The sequence below is a fragment of the Glossina fuscipes genome, unplaced genomic scaffold (assembly GCF_014805625.2).
Source record: "Glossina fuscipes isolate IAEA_lab_2018 unplaced genomic scaffold, Yale_Gfus_2 28, whole genome shotgun sequence".
NCBI classification, from domain to species: Eukaryota; Metazoa; Arthropoda; class Insecta; order Diptera; family Glossinidae; genus Glossina; species Glossina fuscipes.
Window position 1 is genome coordinate 12,932,421 of NW_023998423.1, and position 17,490 is coordinate 12,949,910.

General features: G+C 33.2%; 2 protein-coding genes across 4 annotated transcripts in view; one reads left to right on the forward strand and one right to left on the reverse strand.

Moving 5' to 3' along the window:
* The first annotated feature begins 284 nt into the window (after nucleotides 1-284).
* LOC119636477 (probable 6-phosphogluconolactonase) overlaps nucleotides 285-17,490 on the forward strand; it is a 25,320-nt gene continuing 8,114 nt past the window's right edge. Inside the window, exons 1-2 of one of the 2 annotated variants that reach the window (XM_038031833.1) lie at nucleotides 285-432; nucleotides 495-1,117. In XM_038031833.1, the coding sequence (XP_037887761.1) occupies nucleotides 312-432; nucleotides 495-1,099 (726 nt within the window). In that variant the 5' untranslated portion in view covers nucleotides 285-311 and the 3' untranslated portion in view covers nucleotides 1,100-1,117. Of the gene's footprint in view, nucleotides 433-494; nucleotides 1,152-17,490 lie in introns of those variants that run through there. The other variant, XM_038031832.1, reaches the window with a different exon arrangement.
* The window catches only part of LOC119636476 (sodium-dependent nutrient amino acid transporter 1-like), a 21,040-nt gene continuing 4,696 nt past the window's right edge, over nucleotides 1,147-17,490 (reverse strand). The window contains exons 2-8 of one of the 2 annotated variants that reach the window (XM_038031830.1): nucleotides 9,088-9,238; nucleotides 8,646-8,922; nucleotides 8,245-8,545; nucleotides 4,890-5,160; nucleotides 1,934-2,404; nucleotides 1,591-1,867; nucleotides 1,147-1,517 (exon numbers count right to left, since the gene is read on the reverse strand). In XM_038031830.1, the coding sequence (XP_037887758.1) occupies nucleotides 1,273-1,517; nucleotides 1,591-1,867; nucleotides 1,934-2,404; nucleotides 4,890-5,160; nucleotides 8,245-8,545; nucleotides 8,646-8,922; nucleotides 9,088-9,222 (1,977 nt within the window). In that variant the 5' untranslated portion in view covers nucleotides 9,223-9,238 and the 3' untranslated portion in view covers nucleotides 1,147-1,272. Of the gene's footprint in view, nucleotides 1,518-1,590; nucleotides 1,868-1,933; nucleotides 2,405-4,889; nucleotides 5,161-5,301; nucleotides 5,558-8,244; nucleotides 8,546-8,645; nucleotides 8,923-9,087; nucleotides 9,239-17,490 lie in introns of both variants that reach the window. The other variant, XM_038031831.1, reaches the window with a different exon arrangement.

Here is a 17,490-nt window from a genome sequence, read left to right on the forward strand (position 1 = left end):
GAATTATTTTTAAATAATTTTTGCTTTTATTTTTTTTTATTATTATCATTTTTTTTTTTTGCTATAGGGTTTTTGTCTTAAGTGCGAAACACCGCCACCTTATGAAGTGAATGAATAAACGTAAACGTAAGCTCTCTAAGAAAGCTTTCGGAATAACTTTAGCAACAATCGCCAAAAACAGCTGATTGCTGTCATGTGCAAAAACAATTTGCGGCAAGAAATTAAAAAGATTAAAGCTAGACTTGAAACAAGTTAAAGAATTTAAAAAATTTAGTTCAAGGAGACCGAAAGCGAAAGAAAAATTCATATAAATGAATTCATTTACCATAATAGAATCGAAGGATGAATTGGTGACCAAATTGAAAAAAGAAATTGAGAAACGAGCTGAAAACGCTATTCAAGATCATGGCGAATTTCGTGTAGGTCTCTCAGGTAAATTCAATAAAAAATAAATTACTTCAAATTTATCAATCAATCGATCATAAAATTGACAGGAGGCTCGTTGGTGGAATACGTAAGCGACGTTATACGGAGTTCGGTAATAGGATTAACGAATTGGAAGATATTTTTTTGCGATGAAAGATTTGTAGAAGAAAGTGAACGTAATTCGACTTACGGTTGCTATAAACGCGCTTTGTTAGATGGACAAACTATCTTGAATGAAGAGCAATTCATAAAGATTGATACAAAATTAAGTTTGGACGACTGCGCTCGTGACTACGAAACACGTATCTTAAGAGCATTCAATTGTTCTGATGGTCAAATGCCAAAATTTGATTTACTTATACTTGGGATGGGGCCAGATGGTCACACTTGCTCTTTGTTTCCCGAACATATTTTATTGGAAGAAAGACGTCGACTTATAGCTGCTATAGATGACTCTCCGAAGCCACCCTCAGAAAGAATCACAATGACTTTACCTTTAATAAATAATGCTTCGTGTTGTTTATTCGTAATAACTGGCGAAAGCAAAGCAGCAACAATTGAGCAAATTATCCCCAAATCAGCAGATATCCGTTACCCGGTACAATTAGTTAAGCCAGTAAGAGGAGATTTATTATGGATTTTAGATGCTGACGCAGCGAAATTTCTTAAATAAAAAATTATAAATTCTAAGGTAAGTAAATTATTATATTACGAAATATTTATACTAAAATTACTAAAAAACTAAAAATACTTTACAAAATTGAGATAAGATGAAGGCTTTTAAAACTTTTGGCAAGTTATTGCTAAAAATGGGTGGGTTTCATCCTCATTTAGTTAAAAGAAAATTTAGCCAAATATATTTTTCTTTATCCAACCACAGCAGCCAAGTCCTTGATTTGCTATCGACTCATTATCCATTGCTTTGTTGTATTGTTCTCTAAGCAAAGGATCAATAGGTCCCCAATCATGTTTAGGTTTGAAAGCTCCAATAAATTTCTCCCGCCACGTTACGCCAGGATCGCGTATAACGGCCACAATTAGCCATAATGGCAATTGTAAGACGCCTACTGCCGTTATGGTCCATCCTAAAGCTAAAAAATTTATATAAAAAATAAAATAAAATGTGTTTAGAAAATTGTTAATCAAATAAATTTAAAAACTTACCATACGCCCAATTAGGATAGGATACATTATTATAAGTTAACGGAGTATAAGTGGATAGAAAGTAAATTAATATGATGGTCATTATGAGTGGAGTAATAACCGACCAGCACCAACGCCAATATAGACCGACTTTACGACCCATCATAAATTCAGCATCTTTGCAAAGACGATCCACTCCGTATACCCAACCCAAGACATACAATTCAAAGATTCCCAATACCAAGGCAATCATAGAAGCACCAAAATAATCAACCAATGTCAATATGAACTGACCGCCCTGCAAAGTTCGAAGTTAGTTCTCTTAACGTCTTATCAATACATAACATTTCTACAAAAAACTTACCGGTGTTATATATGCCAACCCTATGCAGAAACTGACAACAGCTATACCCAAAGCACATTGCCATTGTTTGACATTAGGAAAATTGTCTCGTATCGCTGTGACCGTACAGGATGTCATGGCTATATTAGAACCAATACCCAATACAAATAGCATTAAAAAGAAGAGAACAGAAAATATTTGGGGTAAATTTTCAAATTTCGCTATAGCATCCGGATAAGAAATAAATGCCAATCCCGCGCCTCCCTTAACCACGCTACCAATGTCATCGGTACCGATTTCATGAGCCAAGTGACCTAGTATACCGAATATGGTGAAACCAGCTAGCAATGAAGTGCAAGTGTCCAAACCGGTCACAATAGTAGCGTCGCGGTGAACGTTGTGTCCAAATTTATTATAAGAAGCATACATGATAATGTTACCAAAACATACCGACAGAGAATAAAAACATTGGGTAACAGCAGCATACCATACCTAAAAACCACAATAAAAAATTAATTAAACGATTTTTACTACACATCAGCTTATTGTACTTGGAAAAAAGTCCGTGTTACTAGGTTATTTTTCATTTGCGAATTTTTTCTTAAACCTCAATTTTGACTCGAAAAAACTCTCTTAAGAAATCTCTTACTATATTTACACATTTGTAACAAGAAAGAAAGTCCTATTTTCCTTATATATGATGAATGTTTAATGCCTACCAACTGATATCAATATCTTCCAAAGTAGTCTGTTAAATATAGCGGTGACAATTGTTCGCTTGGGCCTTTTACCTAACCCTATGTAGTATCTATTATACACACCACTGTAAGATGAAGTTGCACTCATTTGGTTTTTTTCCATTATGTATGTAACACCCAAAAAGAAGCTTCAGAGACCCTACAAAGTATATTTATTCTTGATCAACATGAAATTTTGAATTGATTAAGCCATGTCTGTCTGTCCGTCCGTCTGTGGTGTCTGTTGTTGGCACTGTCCTGACCGCAAAAATGAAGTTATCGACTTCAAATTTGGTAGACCCATTGGAAGTTTCTGCTCGCAGATTGGTATTCAAAATGGGGCAAATTGATCAGAGCAGAAGACCCGCAGTGGAGCGTAAACTGAACGGAAGTTCGTTTTTCTTAAGAAAAATTAGTGAATTTTTGCTAACTTATAAAAGTTAAAAGGCTGACATTTTTACATTACGAAACACTCTACTCTTTACGTGCAGAAATGGGAAAAATCGACCATGCCCACACAAAGTTACAACTAATTAAATTCTGTTCTTTCACTTTTTTGAGGTTTTTTGCTCATTTATCATAAAGCAAAACACACAACATCGAATGTACATTCCTAAAATAAAGATATATTATCTGCTTAAAAATGGTTTAATTCTAAGATGAATATGTTAGACGATACGACCTGGTGGATTAGCTTGTTATTGATATTATCAGCGATGTGGATATCAAATAAAAGGACTTAGAGAGGAGAATGCAAAGAGCGTGGTGGTGGGCATGTGAGATTCGGCACACGCCGTATATAACTTTCCTACTTGTTTTGTTGCATTTCATTTTTAGATTGTTCTCGTCAGTTATGGTTTTGTTTGAGTTTCGGATCATATTAGGTGATAAATAAATTACACATGTTTCTTCTTTTTGTTTGCCTATCGTCCATTTGTGTGCCTGTTTGTTTACTGTTGCCATACTCGCGAACGCGATAGTCGCGAAACAGAAAAGTGAAGTTTGACATTAATAAACTGACATCAATTGACAGCCACGAAAGCATTTTGAGAATAGCAGCGATCTGCGCACAGCCAAGTTCTGTAACTTTCGCCCTACTCTAGATATGAATGTTAGCGTTTGTGTGTATATTTCGGGGGAAAACTCGAATACAAAAATTGCATTATTTGTCTTATGAAAATTCGTACACTATCATTAGAACCATTAATTCGAATCCGCGAATTCAGTTTATGTTGTTCAAGCTGCAATAAGAATACGGCTGTGCTTGATGGAGCAGAGAGAATATTACTCATATATAGATAATCTGAAATCATCGATTATCTGCCGTTTGCCTCCGCAGCATGTTCGTGTGTGATTAATACTTTTTAAAGTAATTAAAAATATTTGAAAATAGAATGTGGTAAACAACAACAGAAATTTTTGAAAAACGAACTTTTTCTGAAGCAGATAGAAATTTTAAGGTGGCACGTTCTACAAGTCGCATCTATCGGAAACGAACTAAGTTGGAAATCTACATTCTTCACGATGTGTAGATCATCTAAAAGTTATGCACTTATGCAACACTTACACTTTCTCTTCTAACGCTATATCACGCCTTTCATACATCGCGTTGTATTTTTGACAGAATTTCAGTGAGGTTAAGGTCGGAAAGCTGACATAGTTATAGAGATTGCATTTTAGACGAAGTTTGGTGAAAGAATTCACTGAAGAAGAAAAAATCATTTTTTTCGATGGTTTTCAAGAGTTGTTGAACAATGCAACAGAGCATTGTGTGTTTATGCATACATCACCCGAAAGGGCTTCAGATGGATCTACACTGTTGTTGTTTCGATCCATTTAGAATCACTTTCTGCCCCGATCTAAGCTTGTCTATCCGCACGCCAGCATTTCTCTGTATCTGTCTCTCTTATATTCTAGTCTTCAATGTGTGGCTATAATTTTTTAAATATTTGGATGAAATTTGCGCGTGTACCGTGATGAAAAGTGTTCGCGACGGACCACATTGTCGACCATCACTTCGCCTTATTTTAAAAAGTCGTTATATCGATAACTGTAAAAGCGAAGAGGTGTAGGTGGGTCAGGGCCCAGTATAATCCTTTTACTCATTTGTATCTTGCATATGAAATTTATAACCTTAAGTCCTCAAAAAAAAGAGGAAAGAAAGAAAAGCTATGCTAATAACCTAACAATTCATATTTTCTAACAGGAACACTTCATGTATATACACTTCATCCACATACCTTGGGATCTAATATTTTGCTCCATTGCGGTTTTATAAAATACAAAATTCCATCCACCGAACCGGGTAAAGTTAAAGCCCGACCTAATAATACCGCCATTATGATGTAAGGAAATATCGCCAAAAAATACGAAGCTTTTCCCGAACTTTTAACTCCACGTATTATTACGCTGAAGACGCACAGCCACGATGCAAATAGTCCAATCACTAATTGCCAGTTGGGGGCACCAATCCCATCATCTATGTTATCTTTCTCTTTTAATATTTCATTGCTATAGAAATAAACAAAAAAAAAAAAAAAAAAAAAGTAAAACAATTTTATTAAAAGTTCCTTAAAAGTATTTTATTTTTTTTTTTTTTTTTAAAAGAACCAAGTGCATCCTTTTCTATTCGAATTTTTTAGTCAAGCTTACATAAAATATAATTCAGAACTTGAAATTGTGCGATTGTCGTCATCAGATCGCATTCGTTGCCATAATTTTGTTAGATTTGCTTGTTCCCTTTTAGTGACCGCTGAGTTTATGCAATTAAAATTCCACGCCTCCTTACAATAAGCCCATGGCAATGGATTGCGAAATGATTGTACCAAATAATTAATTACTAGTGAGCAGATTGCTTCATAATAGGTACCCAATAAGTAAACCATAAATGCTTGACCCATTCCAATACCTTAAAATAATGAAAGTAAGAGATAAAAAGCAATAATAGGTTAGATAAGCGAAGGACAGATGGGGGGAGAGGGAGATAGGGAAAATGTTAGTTTAGAAAAATGTTTAAGCATATTATTCATGCATCGAATTTTATTAAAAATATAATGAAAAACTATTTTACACTTTGTTGAACAATTTCAAGTTCACTTAACAATCGAACCATTGCTTTAATTCATTATAAAATTATGAATGTCAGTGAACTTAAAAAATGAATAACAATAATAAGAAATCTATTAAGAGGATTATATTATTAAGCTTTTTTTAAGCCTTTTCCTATTATCGCAGTTAACGTTCAAACATTATTTGCACAAAAAAAAAAAAAAAAAATTAAGAAAAGAAACAACAACAAATGTCCGCATATTAATTGATAGGTGTTTAATAATGTCAAGATGCGACCTTAGGCAATTTTATGACGTTTACAATGATTGAAAGCAATTAAATTGTGTATCAATTTATCATAAAAATCATAAAAATAAGGAAAAGCTTACAAAGACGTAGATGAATATGGTGCAATATCTTATGAGTATTGAATCAGAAATATGAAAATACCACAGATTAAATATTAATATAATGAAATAAAAAATTGACAATAGAACAAATATTCAAGTCTTACAGGAAATTGTACGTATATAGATATCGGTGGAACATATGAAAAATACTATCAGAAATATTTTTATAAATATTACAAATATGAAATATACTCGCAAAGGTGGAGAATGTTAGGTCTTGGGAAAAAAATCGTTTATATCTATCACCTCAAGCCGATACTGTAAAGTACCAACATTAGAATGGGTTTTAGTAATCTAAGACGTTTAATCGGAACTTTTTCCCATTATCTTCTTAGATGATTGCCAAAATGTTTTATATAAAGATTCGGTTTAATGCCTTTAGAAGTTACAATGTTTTGACTTTAGGACCGGATCATGCGAGTTTTTAATTTCGAAACATAAAAGTTTATATAAACGCTTTCTTCGACTAAATTTCTCTTAGCAAACATCGGAAGGTAGTAACATTACACAGCCTTTGAGCGGAAGATTGCGATCAACTTTTGTGAAGCGATCAGTTCTAGCACTAGCTAGAAAGTTACATTCAGTTTTGGCCGAATCTGCTATACTCCACATCTTTTTTTTTTGGAAAAAACTTTGAAAAATAAAATTCTTCTATTCTATAACGTTGGCTGGGCGTGACCAGTTTTCCGCACAGAATATAAGTTAAAACCTAACTTTTCGCTGCTGATAGCCAAGTTCTTCTCAGTTTACATTGCACTCTAGGCATGTCCTTTAATCGGTATAGCTCGTTTTTAATCCCATTTGCATTTGTCAGCCCTGTCCCGATTTTTGAAATTGTCTACCAGCACAAATACAAAGATAGACAATCTGACAGACATACTTAGATCAATACAGCATTTAAAACTGATCAAGAATATATGTGAAAAGTGTTAGAATGAAATTTACAGTTCTTACTAACTACGCCTATAAGAGTCGATTTACTTGAAAAGGATTTTAGTCTGACAGTCAAGTCCTCATAAAGGTCCTGAAAGGGCAAGTGATAACATCTAAACTCCCGTTGACGTGCTCTCAAGCATTGAATGAGCTAAGTAAGCACAATGACGTGCACCTAGCTAGCAAGGGGCCCGAGGCAACATCATGGGACATGAACCTTTCTGTGGCCTATCAAGAAGCCATATTAATTGATTGGTATTGCAATGGGCATAGGAAAAATCCGGTTGCCATTGGAAGCAGTGTGCAGGACAACGGCACGGCATAAAATTTTTCAGCGTAACATAAAACTAAAGCCACCTACGCTTGGTCACAGGCTTCTGCACGGACCATAATTCGCTCAAGTGCCACCAGATACCGATTCATGCAGATTCTGCCAACAAACGAGTGAGACGTCCCATCATATTGTATGTGAATGTGAGGCCTTCTGCACATTTAAGCGCCAAGGATTGGGTGGCGACTACTTTATAACGATGAACAAGGTACGGTACCCCGAATCAAAGAAGGTGGCGAGATTCATAAGAGTCCCAAGACAAGAGGACTAGGTCCACAAGCAAGTAGAGTAGATCTTTTAGGTCGCGGTACGGAAAGTTTATACAATTAATAATAATAATAATAATAATTGAAAAGGAAGCTTGGCTTCTATGCCATGTTAACTCGAAGAATATCATTTATTAAGCAAATAGTGACTTTTGTTTACAATTTCTGAAATAGTATAATTCGTGGCTGCATTAAGTTCATACAATAGCTCCATTCAGAAGAGAAAGAAAATGTTGTTAGCATTTTAAATAAAAAAAACTTTAAACAAACCGTAAAGCGTATGCCAAGAATACCTTCTCATAAATAGACTTTTTATTCCTTTTAGGATGACTTTTCAACTATTTTTGAATAAAGTTTAGCGCTGCATACCATTTGTAAGACTTGAACATTGTCCTTTAATGATTTTCTCAATCAATAATTTAATGAAATTCTACTCAAACCAAAAATCAAATAAATCAATCAAAACACATTATATAAAATTATATAAAACCACAAATATTTAAATAATAATTGCCGTAGAGAAGAGTTAATTATCAAAAAAAAAAAAGAACATTTTTCAATTACAACCACTACTGTACTGTGTGATGCGGAAGAACAAAAGACTTACATAAAATACAATTCAGCTGATGCTGTGGGCTTAGTGTTGCTTAAAACACTACTTGTGTAATTGCTAACGTTTACACTAACATTGAACACAGATGTGGTTACATTTTGCGGCTGGACATACAAATAATTAGCTGTATTCTTATCACTTGATGCTACACAAACAGCATTCCATGAGTCTTTACATTGGGACCAAGGCAATGGAGAGTAGAAAGAATCGATGAAATATTTTAATGTCATACCCATTATGGCCACATAATAAGTAGTTACCATAGAAATGCTGACAACTTGACCAATGCCTACGCCTACAAATTGATTATATAGAATGCATGACAGTAATGAAATGCAAACATAACATTTAACATAACAAAACATACAATTTATAATAATAATGAGCTCACTTACCTCGCATAGCTGGACAAAGATCAAAGACTTTTACAGAGCCGCGGCTAGAAAATTGACCAATAATCATTTCCAAATAATAAATAGGTTTACCAACCAAAAACAAAACTACCAGATAGGGTATAAGAAAAGCACCGCCGCCATTGTCTAAAGCGGTGAAAGGGAAACGCCAAACGTTACCTAAACCCACTGACATGGCTATACAGGACATAAGAAATTCAACACCTTTACCCCACGTGTCACGTTCGGGAAGCGTTTTATCTTTGCAGGTGGTAGGCAACTAAAAAAGAACCAAAAGAATTTGTTTTTTTCTTCGTTTTTTTTTTTTTTTTTTTTTTTTGTTAAGTAAGAAGAAAATAAGCGTCATATTTTTAACTTAAGTAAAGCCTTAGCATATATTAATAAATGTTTTTTTTTTTTTTTAAATATTATTTTAATACTTTACCTCATTATCTGTATTACGTGCTGTAGTGGATGCTGCCTGATTATTAATACTACGATTGTAATTACGATAAATTCCATTGGATCTATTATGTCCATGATCATCTATAAAGGCGGGATTTTCATGTGTTGCGGCCATATCGGACGAGGATATCCTGAATAATGACAAAAATCAATAGTAAAAATAATAAATACATTTTTTTGATTTAAAATTCAAATTTATTCGATACAATAGTCTTCTTCTTCTTTCCTTTAGACATAACTGTTAGTAAGTAAAGTATGTTGTGATCAACCTGATGAAATCTTGTTTTAAACTAGTTTTCTACTTTTACTTAAATAATTAATATGCAACAACAACAATTAATAATAAAAATCAAAAACAATAATAATAAAAGCTATAAAAATACCAGACCAGACTAAATAGTTTTTGGTGAACCAACAGTTTCCGTTGCAATTACTACTTTGACTACGTCATATATGAAAAACCAGTTGCAACCGGTTGCAACTTAATAACAGACAAAAGCGGAAAGTAAAAGTGTATATATGAGAGAGAGAGAGAGTGAGAGAGATAGAGATAGAGATACAAACATGTACAAAACAATGCACATCAACAATATTGCGAATTGCTGCGGACATTGTAACAGTTAACCACAAATACAATTACGCATAATGCAACAAACAAACAATAAATAGGTAAACAACACACTAACAACTTGATGGTCAAGGCCAGCAAATAATCATAAGAAAAAGACACATATTGCATGTATGTAATAAGCGTGGTGAGAAATACTATATAAACATGATCGTTATCTGTTAATGAGGAAATTATATTAAATATTCGTTCGTCGTAATCATGGCCTAATAAAAGTTTCTCATTGAAGGCATTTTATCTTTTTTGACATAATAATGACAACAACAACAGTAACTGTTGTGCTGTAGCCTATACGAGAGCATATCACATTTGTTTGCTTTACATTACTTTCCTAAATTGACATTCTCTTCACACGCTGTAAGCGGAATTTTATTTAAATAACTGGTTTCGTATTTACTCATTCTCTAAGCAATAAAATTAATTTATATTATTTTCCCCCGAAGACTAGTAAATAGAAAACCCAAATTGAACGACTAAACCGCGCATTTCGTTCAATTTGAATTTTTTTTGTTTATTTTTTTTTTTTTTTTTTTATAATGATATACATCTTCAAACAATAGTCAGAATATAAAAGTAAAATCGAATGATTGTCAAAGTTTCCTTACTCGCTGCCATTTATAGTCATTAATTCTATTGAAATGTTTCTTGAACTTATATCGTTTGAAAAAACAAAAAAAAAAAAAAAAAATTGAGTTAAGAATCAGTTATCTTTCATTTAACAAAGCCAACGCTTCGATTTTTCTTCTTTCTTATTCGCTGAGATATCTAAACAACTACTTGAATCGCGTGGATGATTAAGCCACTTTGCCAATTACTCTTTTTCAAGCTATGAAATGTCTAACACGACAATTTGAACTTTAAATTATTTTTAAGTTACTCAGCTTAGCCTGGAACTTTTAAATCAATTAAAACTAGTATTGCGTTGGCGTTTGCGTTTTTAAGAAAATACGCTTCTCGGGTTTCCCAAAATATCTTTTTAAGGCGAAAGGTAAAAATTTTGGATTTATTGTAAATGTATATTTATAAGTTAAACTACATCGGGTACATGAATGTATAAAGCGGGTGAAAACATGTACGCGTACCTGATGCGTTTGAACCGTTTCTTGGAAAATCTCGATTATAAGCCATAAGCGTCATTTCACTCATTAGATGCTTGATCGTTTTTTCCTTTTACTTACACGGGTATCTCCCGTTTCTTCATCATTTTTACCTGGCAAGTTCGCTGATTAATATTTTTGCAAACACTTATTATATTAGCCAAAGCTGAACATTACCGCACTCGCCATAGATGCGTGCAATCGTCGATGTCTTTGAAAATTTATCAAACCGTATGTTAAAGGAACTATCGGAAAGAATTATGGTACATACACGTACACACATACACAAAATTCCAAAGTAAGAAAACAGTGTACGCTTTATAGTGTGCCGTAGTATTGTTAAAAGCATTGCAAATACAGTACAACTAAGGAGGCAACTAAGCAATGCCTTCATAGGTTCCGTTTCCTTTTGTTATGTATGTCCATTGCGTATGTTTGTAATTTTTTTATCTGGGAATGTTTTATTTTCAGATCAATGCTATTACCTATCGCAGTCATTTCCATCATGTCTTTCTCAGCTTTGGCCTATTCCCCAATTCGGCTCTTTCTTTAGGTTGCTACGGACTCAGGTTAAGAATGCTCCTATTTTTTTGAATGTACATTAATCCATCCTCTCGCTCTCCCCTCCCGTCACAGGACTCTCAGTTTTAGCTATCAAACCATTATATGCAAATGTTTCTTTCTATCCTATGAAATGGACGAAACGGAAATGGAAGAAACGTTCTAGGCTTTATGTACAGCATGTTATTCCATGCTATCAAATCCTTTAAGCAATTGTGTAAAAATTTCTGTTTCATGCAGTAGCCCGAACAAAGACAATATTTCAATTGACAGGAACCCATACAAATGCGATCAAAAGTCTGTCAGTAGCATATGAGAGCATAGTGTGGAAATGATCGGATAACTCGATTTTTGTGTATCGCTTTAGGTGGTCGATATTCGTATTTCTCCCTGGTTTGTCTTCTTTTTTTCTTCACCTTTCATTCGAGCTACATATGGAAAAAATCCATGATCATACAGTTTTAAGAAATGATTTTTTAATCATTAATCATTTAAAATTGTTTTGTTTTTTTGCTTTTGAGAGATGATCAATGTTCCCAATAAATAAACGGCAGATGATTCGCATTAGTTTGGCTCGCGTATAATATTAAAAAGTTTTTTTATTAAAAAAAAAAAAAAATAAAAACAAAATACTAAAGCATCCCCTCTCCGCGTGTGAAAGTTAATTTGTGTAACAATAAAGTCGAAAATACCCTTCGCTTGTCATTAGAAAAAATTACCGATTTCTCAGCTTAGCTTATATAGCTAACTATTTAATCTTTACATGTAGATAGTATGTGAAGTTCATGTTTATATGCTCTTCACATCGCGTATTTCCCCGTTTTTATGATGTGATTGCGTGTGTGCTTGTTGTTAGCTTATATTGAAAGTTGTTTGTTCTGTTTGTAGGAAATGTAATGCTCACATAAACTATTATTAATTTATTTCCTAGTTTTGTAAAGAAAAGCAAAAGTTTTTTTTTTTTGTTTTATTTAATAAGTCAATAATTAATTATTAGATAAATCAAAAATCATTTTATGACCTCACATGCTTTAGTCATAAATTTCTTTTATAAAGTCAACCTTTTTTCTGATATCAAATAAATGAACGCAAAAAAAAAAAAAAAAAAACGCAAAGCAATAAAACCGAAAGCATATACAGGTTACAAAAGTGCTATAAACAAATATTTAAAGTGACAGATTTTTTTAAGCGTATACCTACACACGCACACAAACACACACACATTTTAGTTATTAAAATCAGATCCAATTATATCTCAGGTAAGTACTATAAAACTCAATCTAGGCAAAGAAATTTGAAAGCAAATTCTCAAACTAAAATGATGTGAAAAATGACAACAACACAAAGGAATCGATTAAAAATTATCAACAATCGGTGACGGCTTATTAATTGAATTTGATGTTTATACGTTACTGTCGGAAGTTGAGGATAAGTATTACCAGTCAAATTGCAAACAGTCAAGAAAACGCTTCAAAGTGATTGCAAATTGATTTACGTAAGATTGATGCGAATCGCAGGATTTTTGTACTTTGGTTAATGGCGTAAGTTTGACAATAAACTTATGTAGCAAGGTGATCACCTACATCTAGTAAAGGATAAGTAGCAAAAGAAAGGGGAGAGAGAGAGAGGGAGATGGGAATTAATTTGTCTGCCTGAAAATTCTGAATCAATCGTCTTCTTAACCGATTTCCACGTCGGCTTTGAGAATTTGCTGAATTTGTTCACTTAAGGCAACTTAAAGCTAGCAGGCTAAGGCTAAGTGCATAATAAATTTTCGAAAATTCGAATTTGATTTCATCAACTTTGTCTACTTCAATAATGCTACGATTAGTCTAACACCTCTTTACTACTTCAATACATTTTTGTCATCTTACGCTTCACTTTGATTCAAGTCTACTTCTCTCGACAATCTTTTTGAAATTTGAAAGCAAGATAATAGTTGCTATCATTGTAGGCAAGAATCCGTCATAGGGTGAATTTGTTGCGCAATGGGTAAAAACGCAGCCAACATTCCCATTCTAAAATTCTTATACAAAGTAAAAAAGAAATTCACCCATCTCTCACCCTTTATTATTAAGAATAACTATTGCGACTTTTTTTAAAAAAGTGTTCGTTACATTCAGCCCCATCATCGGCTCGTTTACAATCAGCATGATGAATCGCTATTGTCAACGGAGCAGCCAATGGTGTAAAAAAAATTAAGATTTTTTTTTTTTGTTGTTAGAGACGACATTTCTACGGTTCACATCCAAGAATGAGACGAGCGATGGTTTAAAGACTTTGCCAAATAAGGCCGCAATGTACGCAAACGATGAAAATTTAAAAAGTTTCTACACTAGTGGATGATTCGTTCTAAAGTAAATCTTCCTTTTTGATAGCCACCACTAATTTGTATTGAGATAGGAGAGGTTTTGAATAAACTATGATTACATTATGTTCCGTACCAAAATCCCAGCAATATATTGTGTAAATACTGGCAAATGGAGCAAATTCAGATCTTATTAACTATGCGACCCGATTTTCGCAATCAACTGCACACGCGAAAGAACTTTGAGAATGTAATTTTTATCTCGGCCAGCAATTAAACGGACATTCAGATAAGGAAAAGTAGACTGCGCCCATTCCATATCTTTTTCTCTCCATCCCCACTTCTTTCTGTCTATTATCGTATCATACGTATAAAAAATGAAAAATGAATGAGGGATTAGCTATGTTAAAAAAAAAACCGTGTTCGAGTGTATACATTTATACATACATTCGGTGGGATGTGTGATACGTGTTGAATGCGTTACAAGCATTTGCCAAAACTCATTTTCACACTTCACCGTGGATATAAAAATATAATTAATATGCGATATCTGACATCGTCTTACTGCTACGTAAATGCTAATGTAAGTCATTTTACAGATTTAGATGAATATGCATAGATTTTAATATCTTTGAGATTTTTCAGTCAACTCAGGTTAACATTATAATTTAAAAAGAAAAATTTAAGTTTTTTTGTATTTCTAAACGAACCGATTGGATCGATTAAGTCGATCTGTCCACTAAGTTGACGATTCAGAAAAAAACATTAATTTTTTCCGTACACTACTCTAAAAGTGCAACCATGGCGTAAGAGACAGAAAAGTGGAAATTTCACTCTCAATAAAAGACAAAAATCCATATAATGCGTCACTCAGTAAATTTGTAGGATAAGATATGGATATTACCGCAACTGACGGATTCGTATGATTTTTAGATAGTACTAATCTTTAGATGAAACGTCTCAAAATTTCATGACATTCCGACGGTTGGGACAATCCAAATTTCGGTGGGATTAAATAATTAGATTCGCAGCTTGGTCTTGCATTACTCAGAGGGGAGGGCTTAGACAGCAGCTAAACTTTTCTATCTGATACTTTAGTCTTGGAGAAGACCCTTTCACTCGTAAGATTGTCTTGCAAGCTAAGGGATGCCGGCAATCGCTTGTAAATTACCCAATAAGCCTATGGGCTTGAACTAATTTAGCCATGAAGGTATGTATGCAGACGTTAAACAACTAGAGACAGTTGTTATATAACTTTTGTGTCTTTATAACAATCAAAGAAGATTACTATCTTAAAAATATTGTAATTAAAATATTGAAAGAAAACAAAATATGGTATCCAACGCAAATTTACGACGAATTTGCTAAGGTTAGCTTTTGAAATCACGCGAGCAGATGTCCATCAAAGTAAGTAAGAAAGCAATTCGAAGGAAAGCATTTTTATGCCTTTGTAGAACAAAGAAAAGAGTAAACTAGTAATCGTCGAAGTAGGTGCAGAAATTTTCGCAATAGCGGACTTTTGCCAATAGCTCGTTACCAACCGTGAAGAGCCGTAACGTTTCATACCATTCCAAGTTAAGAATTTAATTGTTTAAATTAATCCAAAACAAAATCCTTGAAAAGTTAATCTGGAAACGATGAAGGCAATAAAGAGTGAACTGTCTGTGAAATGTGTTCAAATGTACCCAACTATATGCTTAATGAAGGTCAGATGTTGCAATTTAAATACAATGTATTTACAAAAGCTTAAGATCCGTCATAAAATGAACAAATGATTATAATAATTAAAAAAGATCGCAGTCATATCAAAAAGTTAACTAATTGCTATATAAACCTTGATGTAAGTCATAAAAACATACACAAACAATATGTTCTTAATTAGAATAAAGAAAAAGTAACAAAAAACTCGAAAACTCATAAATACTTAGCGAAAATCGTGATTAATGTTCAATGCTAAACAATTATTTGTCTTTTCTTTCAAAAGTTAAAACAAAATAAAATACATTTCAACATTATCCAAGTACGAAAGGTTTCAAAAATCTTTAAATCTTTAATTTATATTTTTATGAAACGAAACAAGGAAAGTCGCACTAGAAAGCCTATACTAGAATGCCCTCTCGTCTAAGTGGATAAAAGAAATTTATCTTTGCACTCTCTTTATATCTACCGCTTATCTTATTTACGCAAAATAAAATGTTATCGGTATTATTATAGTAACGATTAAGGAATGGGATTATATTAGACTTGTCGCTTCGTTTGAAACATTTCGAAATTCCGACTCGACGTAGCCGAGGCCATCACTTCATTCATGCGTTAACTTTTTTTAATTCTCACGATTGAAGAACGGCTTGGTCTAAGGTCTTAAAGTATGTTCTTTACGACTTTGATGATATTCTTTCGTTTTATCGACGGATATATCAATTTAGAATTTTTAAACTTTGTTATTCAGATACACTAAATTAATTCTGGTCGTCTCCTCGACACTGGCAAAAATAAAAAGAAAAATTCACTTACCGTTTTTGCATTCATGAGAAGCGGAAAGCATTTCTAAGTCCCATACCACATCGTAAGGTTGCATTAAACTTTTGCGGATGTGTAAAGTGCCACGGAGGACTAGAAGTGCGTCAATATTCTGTTATCTAATGTCTACCTATGAATTATTGCTGTACTCTTGCTGTAGTAACTCTCTCTCTCTGTAGGTAGGAATTTTTGATAAAATTTATTGAATTTTCGTATATTGATATGCTCTGACCGAAAGACAAGCTTCATCGAAACTGTATTGAATCGAGCCACTCCCGGTTTTAGGTTACATTTGAAAAGAAACTCTTCATGTGCAATTAATATGCATATTTTAATATTTCTCGGACAATAAAAAAAAATTTTCCGCATTCCAAGTAGATGGGAAAAAGGTAGAAAGGATGAAACCCTTTCCTTATAAAGACGTTAGCAAAAGTTGTCATAACGCAGCTCAGAGTAGTACATAGAGTTTTATGACGAAAGCTCGTCGAAAGCTCGTCATCCTGGATGCACTATATTAAGTTCTACATCACATAGGTTCAGTTTCCGAACCTCTTCCCACGTAAGCGTTGTCATAAAAGTTAACTAAAATAATCGAAGAACAAAAAATATTCTTTGAAAACTACTGTTATTATTATTGTTATCAATTTTTTTAATAAACTCTACCGCACTTAAGATTCGAACCCTCGACCATTAAGTTGCTAGTCGAGATTCCTCGCCTTCAGCCTCTTTGAAAACCAACTTTATTAAACTCGTACTATATCGATGCAATCTTTACATGACAACAAGAAGTGTCTTAACTAGCTTGGTAAGGCATTTTATGGTCGACCTTAGTCGAGTATAATACTTTAGATTGTTTTATTTGTATTTTTTGTCTTACTTTTTATCTGGCACTCTGTCAATATATTAATTTACGATTGCTTTAAAAAAAGTAAATTTTTTATTTGCAAAATCATTGTTGATCTTTTTTTTTTCTTTATATCTCTTCAAAGGCGGATGAATGTATAGAAAATTAGTCGTTATGTCGTATCGTATATGTATACAACTATTGCCCAAAAACATGGTGTATTACTCATAATATTTTGGAAGTTAATCCCGCTTCAAAAGCATAGAAAATCGATTCAAAATGAATAGCCTTGGCTTTCCCAGATTTTTAATTTCAAGTGAACATTTTAACGAATTTAGCAATTAAAACGGCAGTTAAGAGAGTAAAGATATCATTACAACCTTTTCTTAAATATGAACATAAAATATATAATAAATATAAAATTA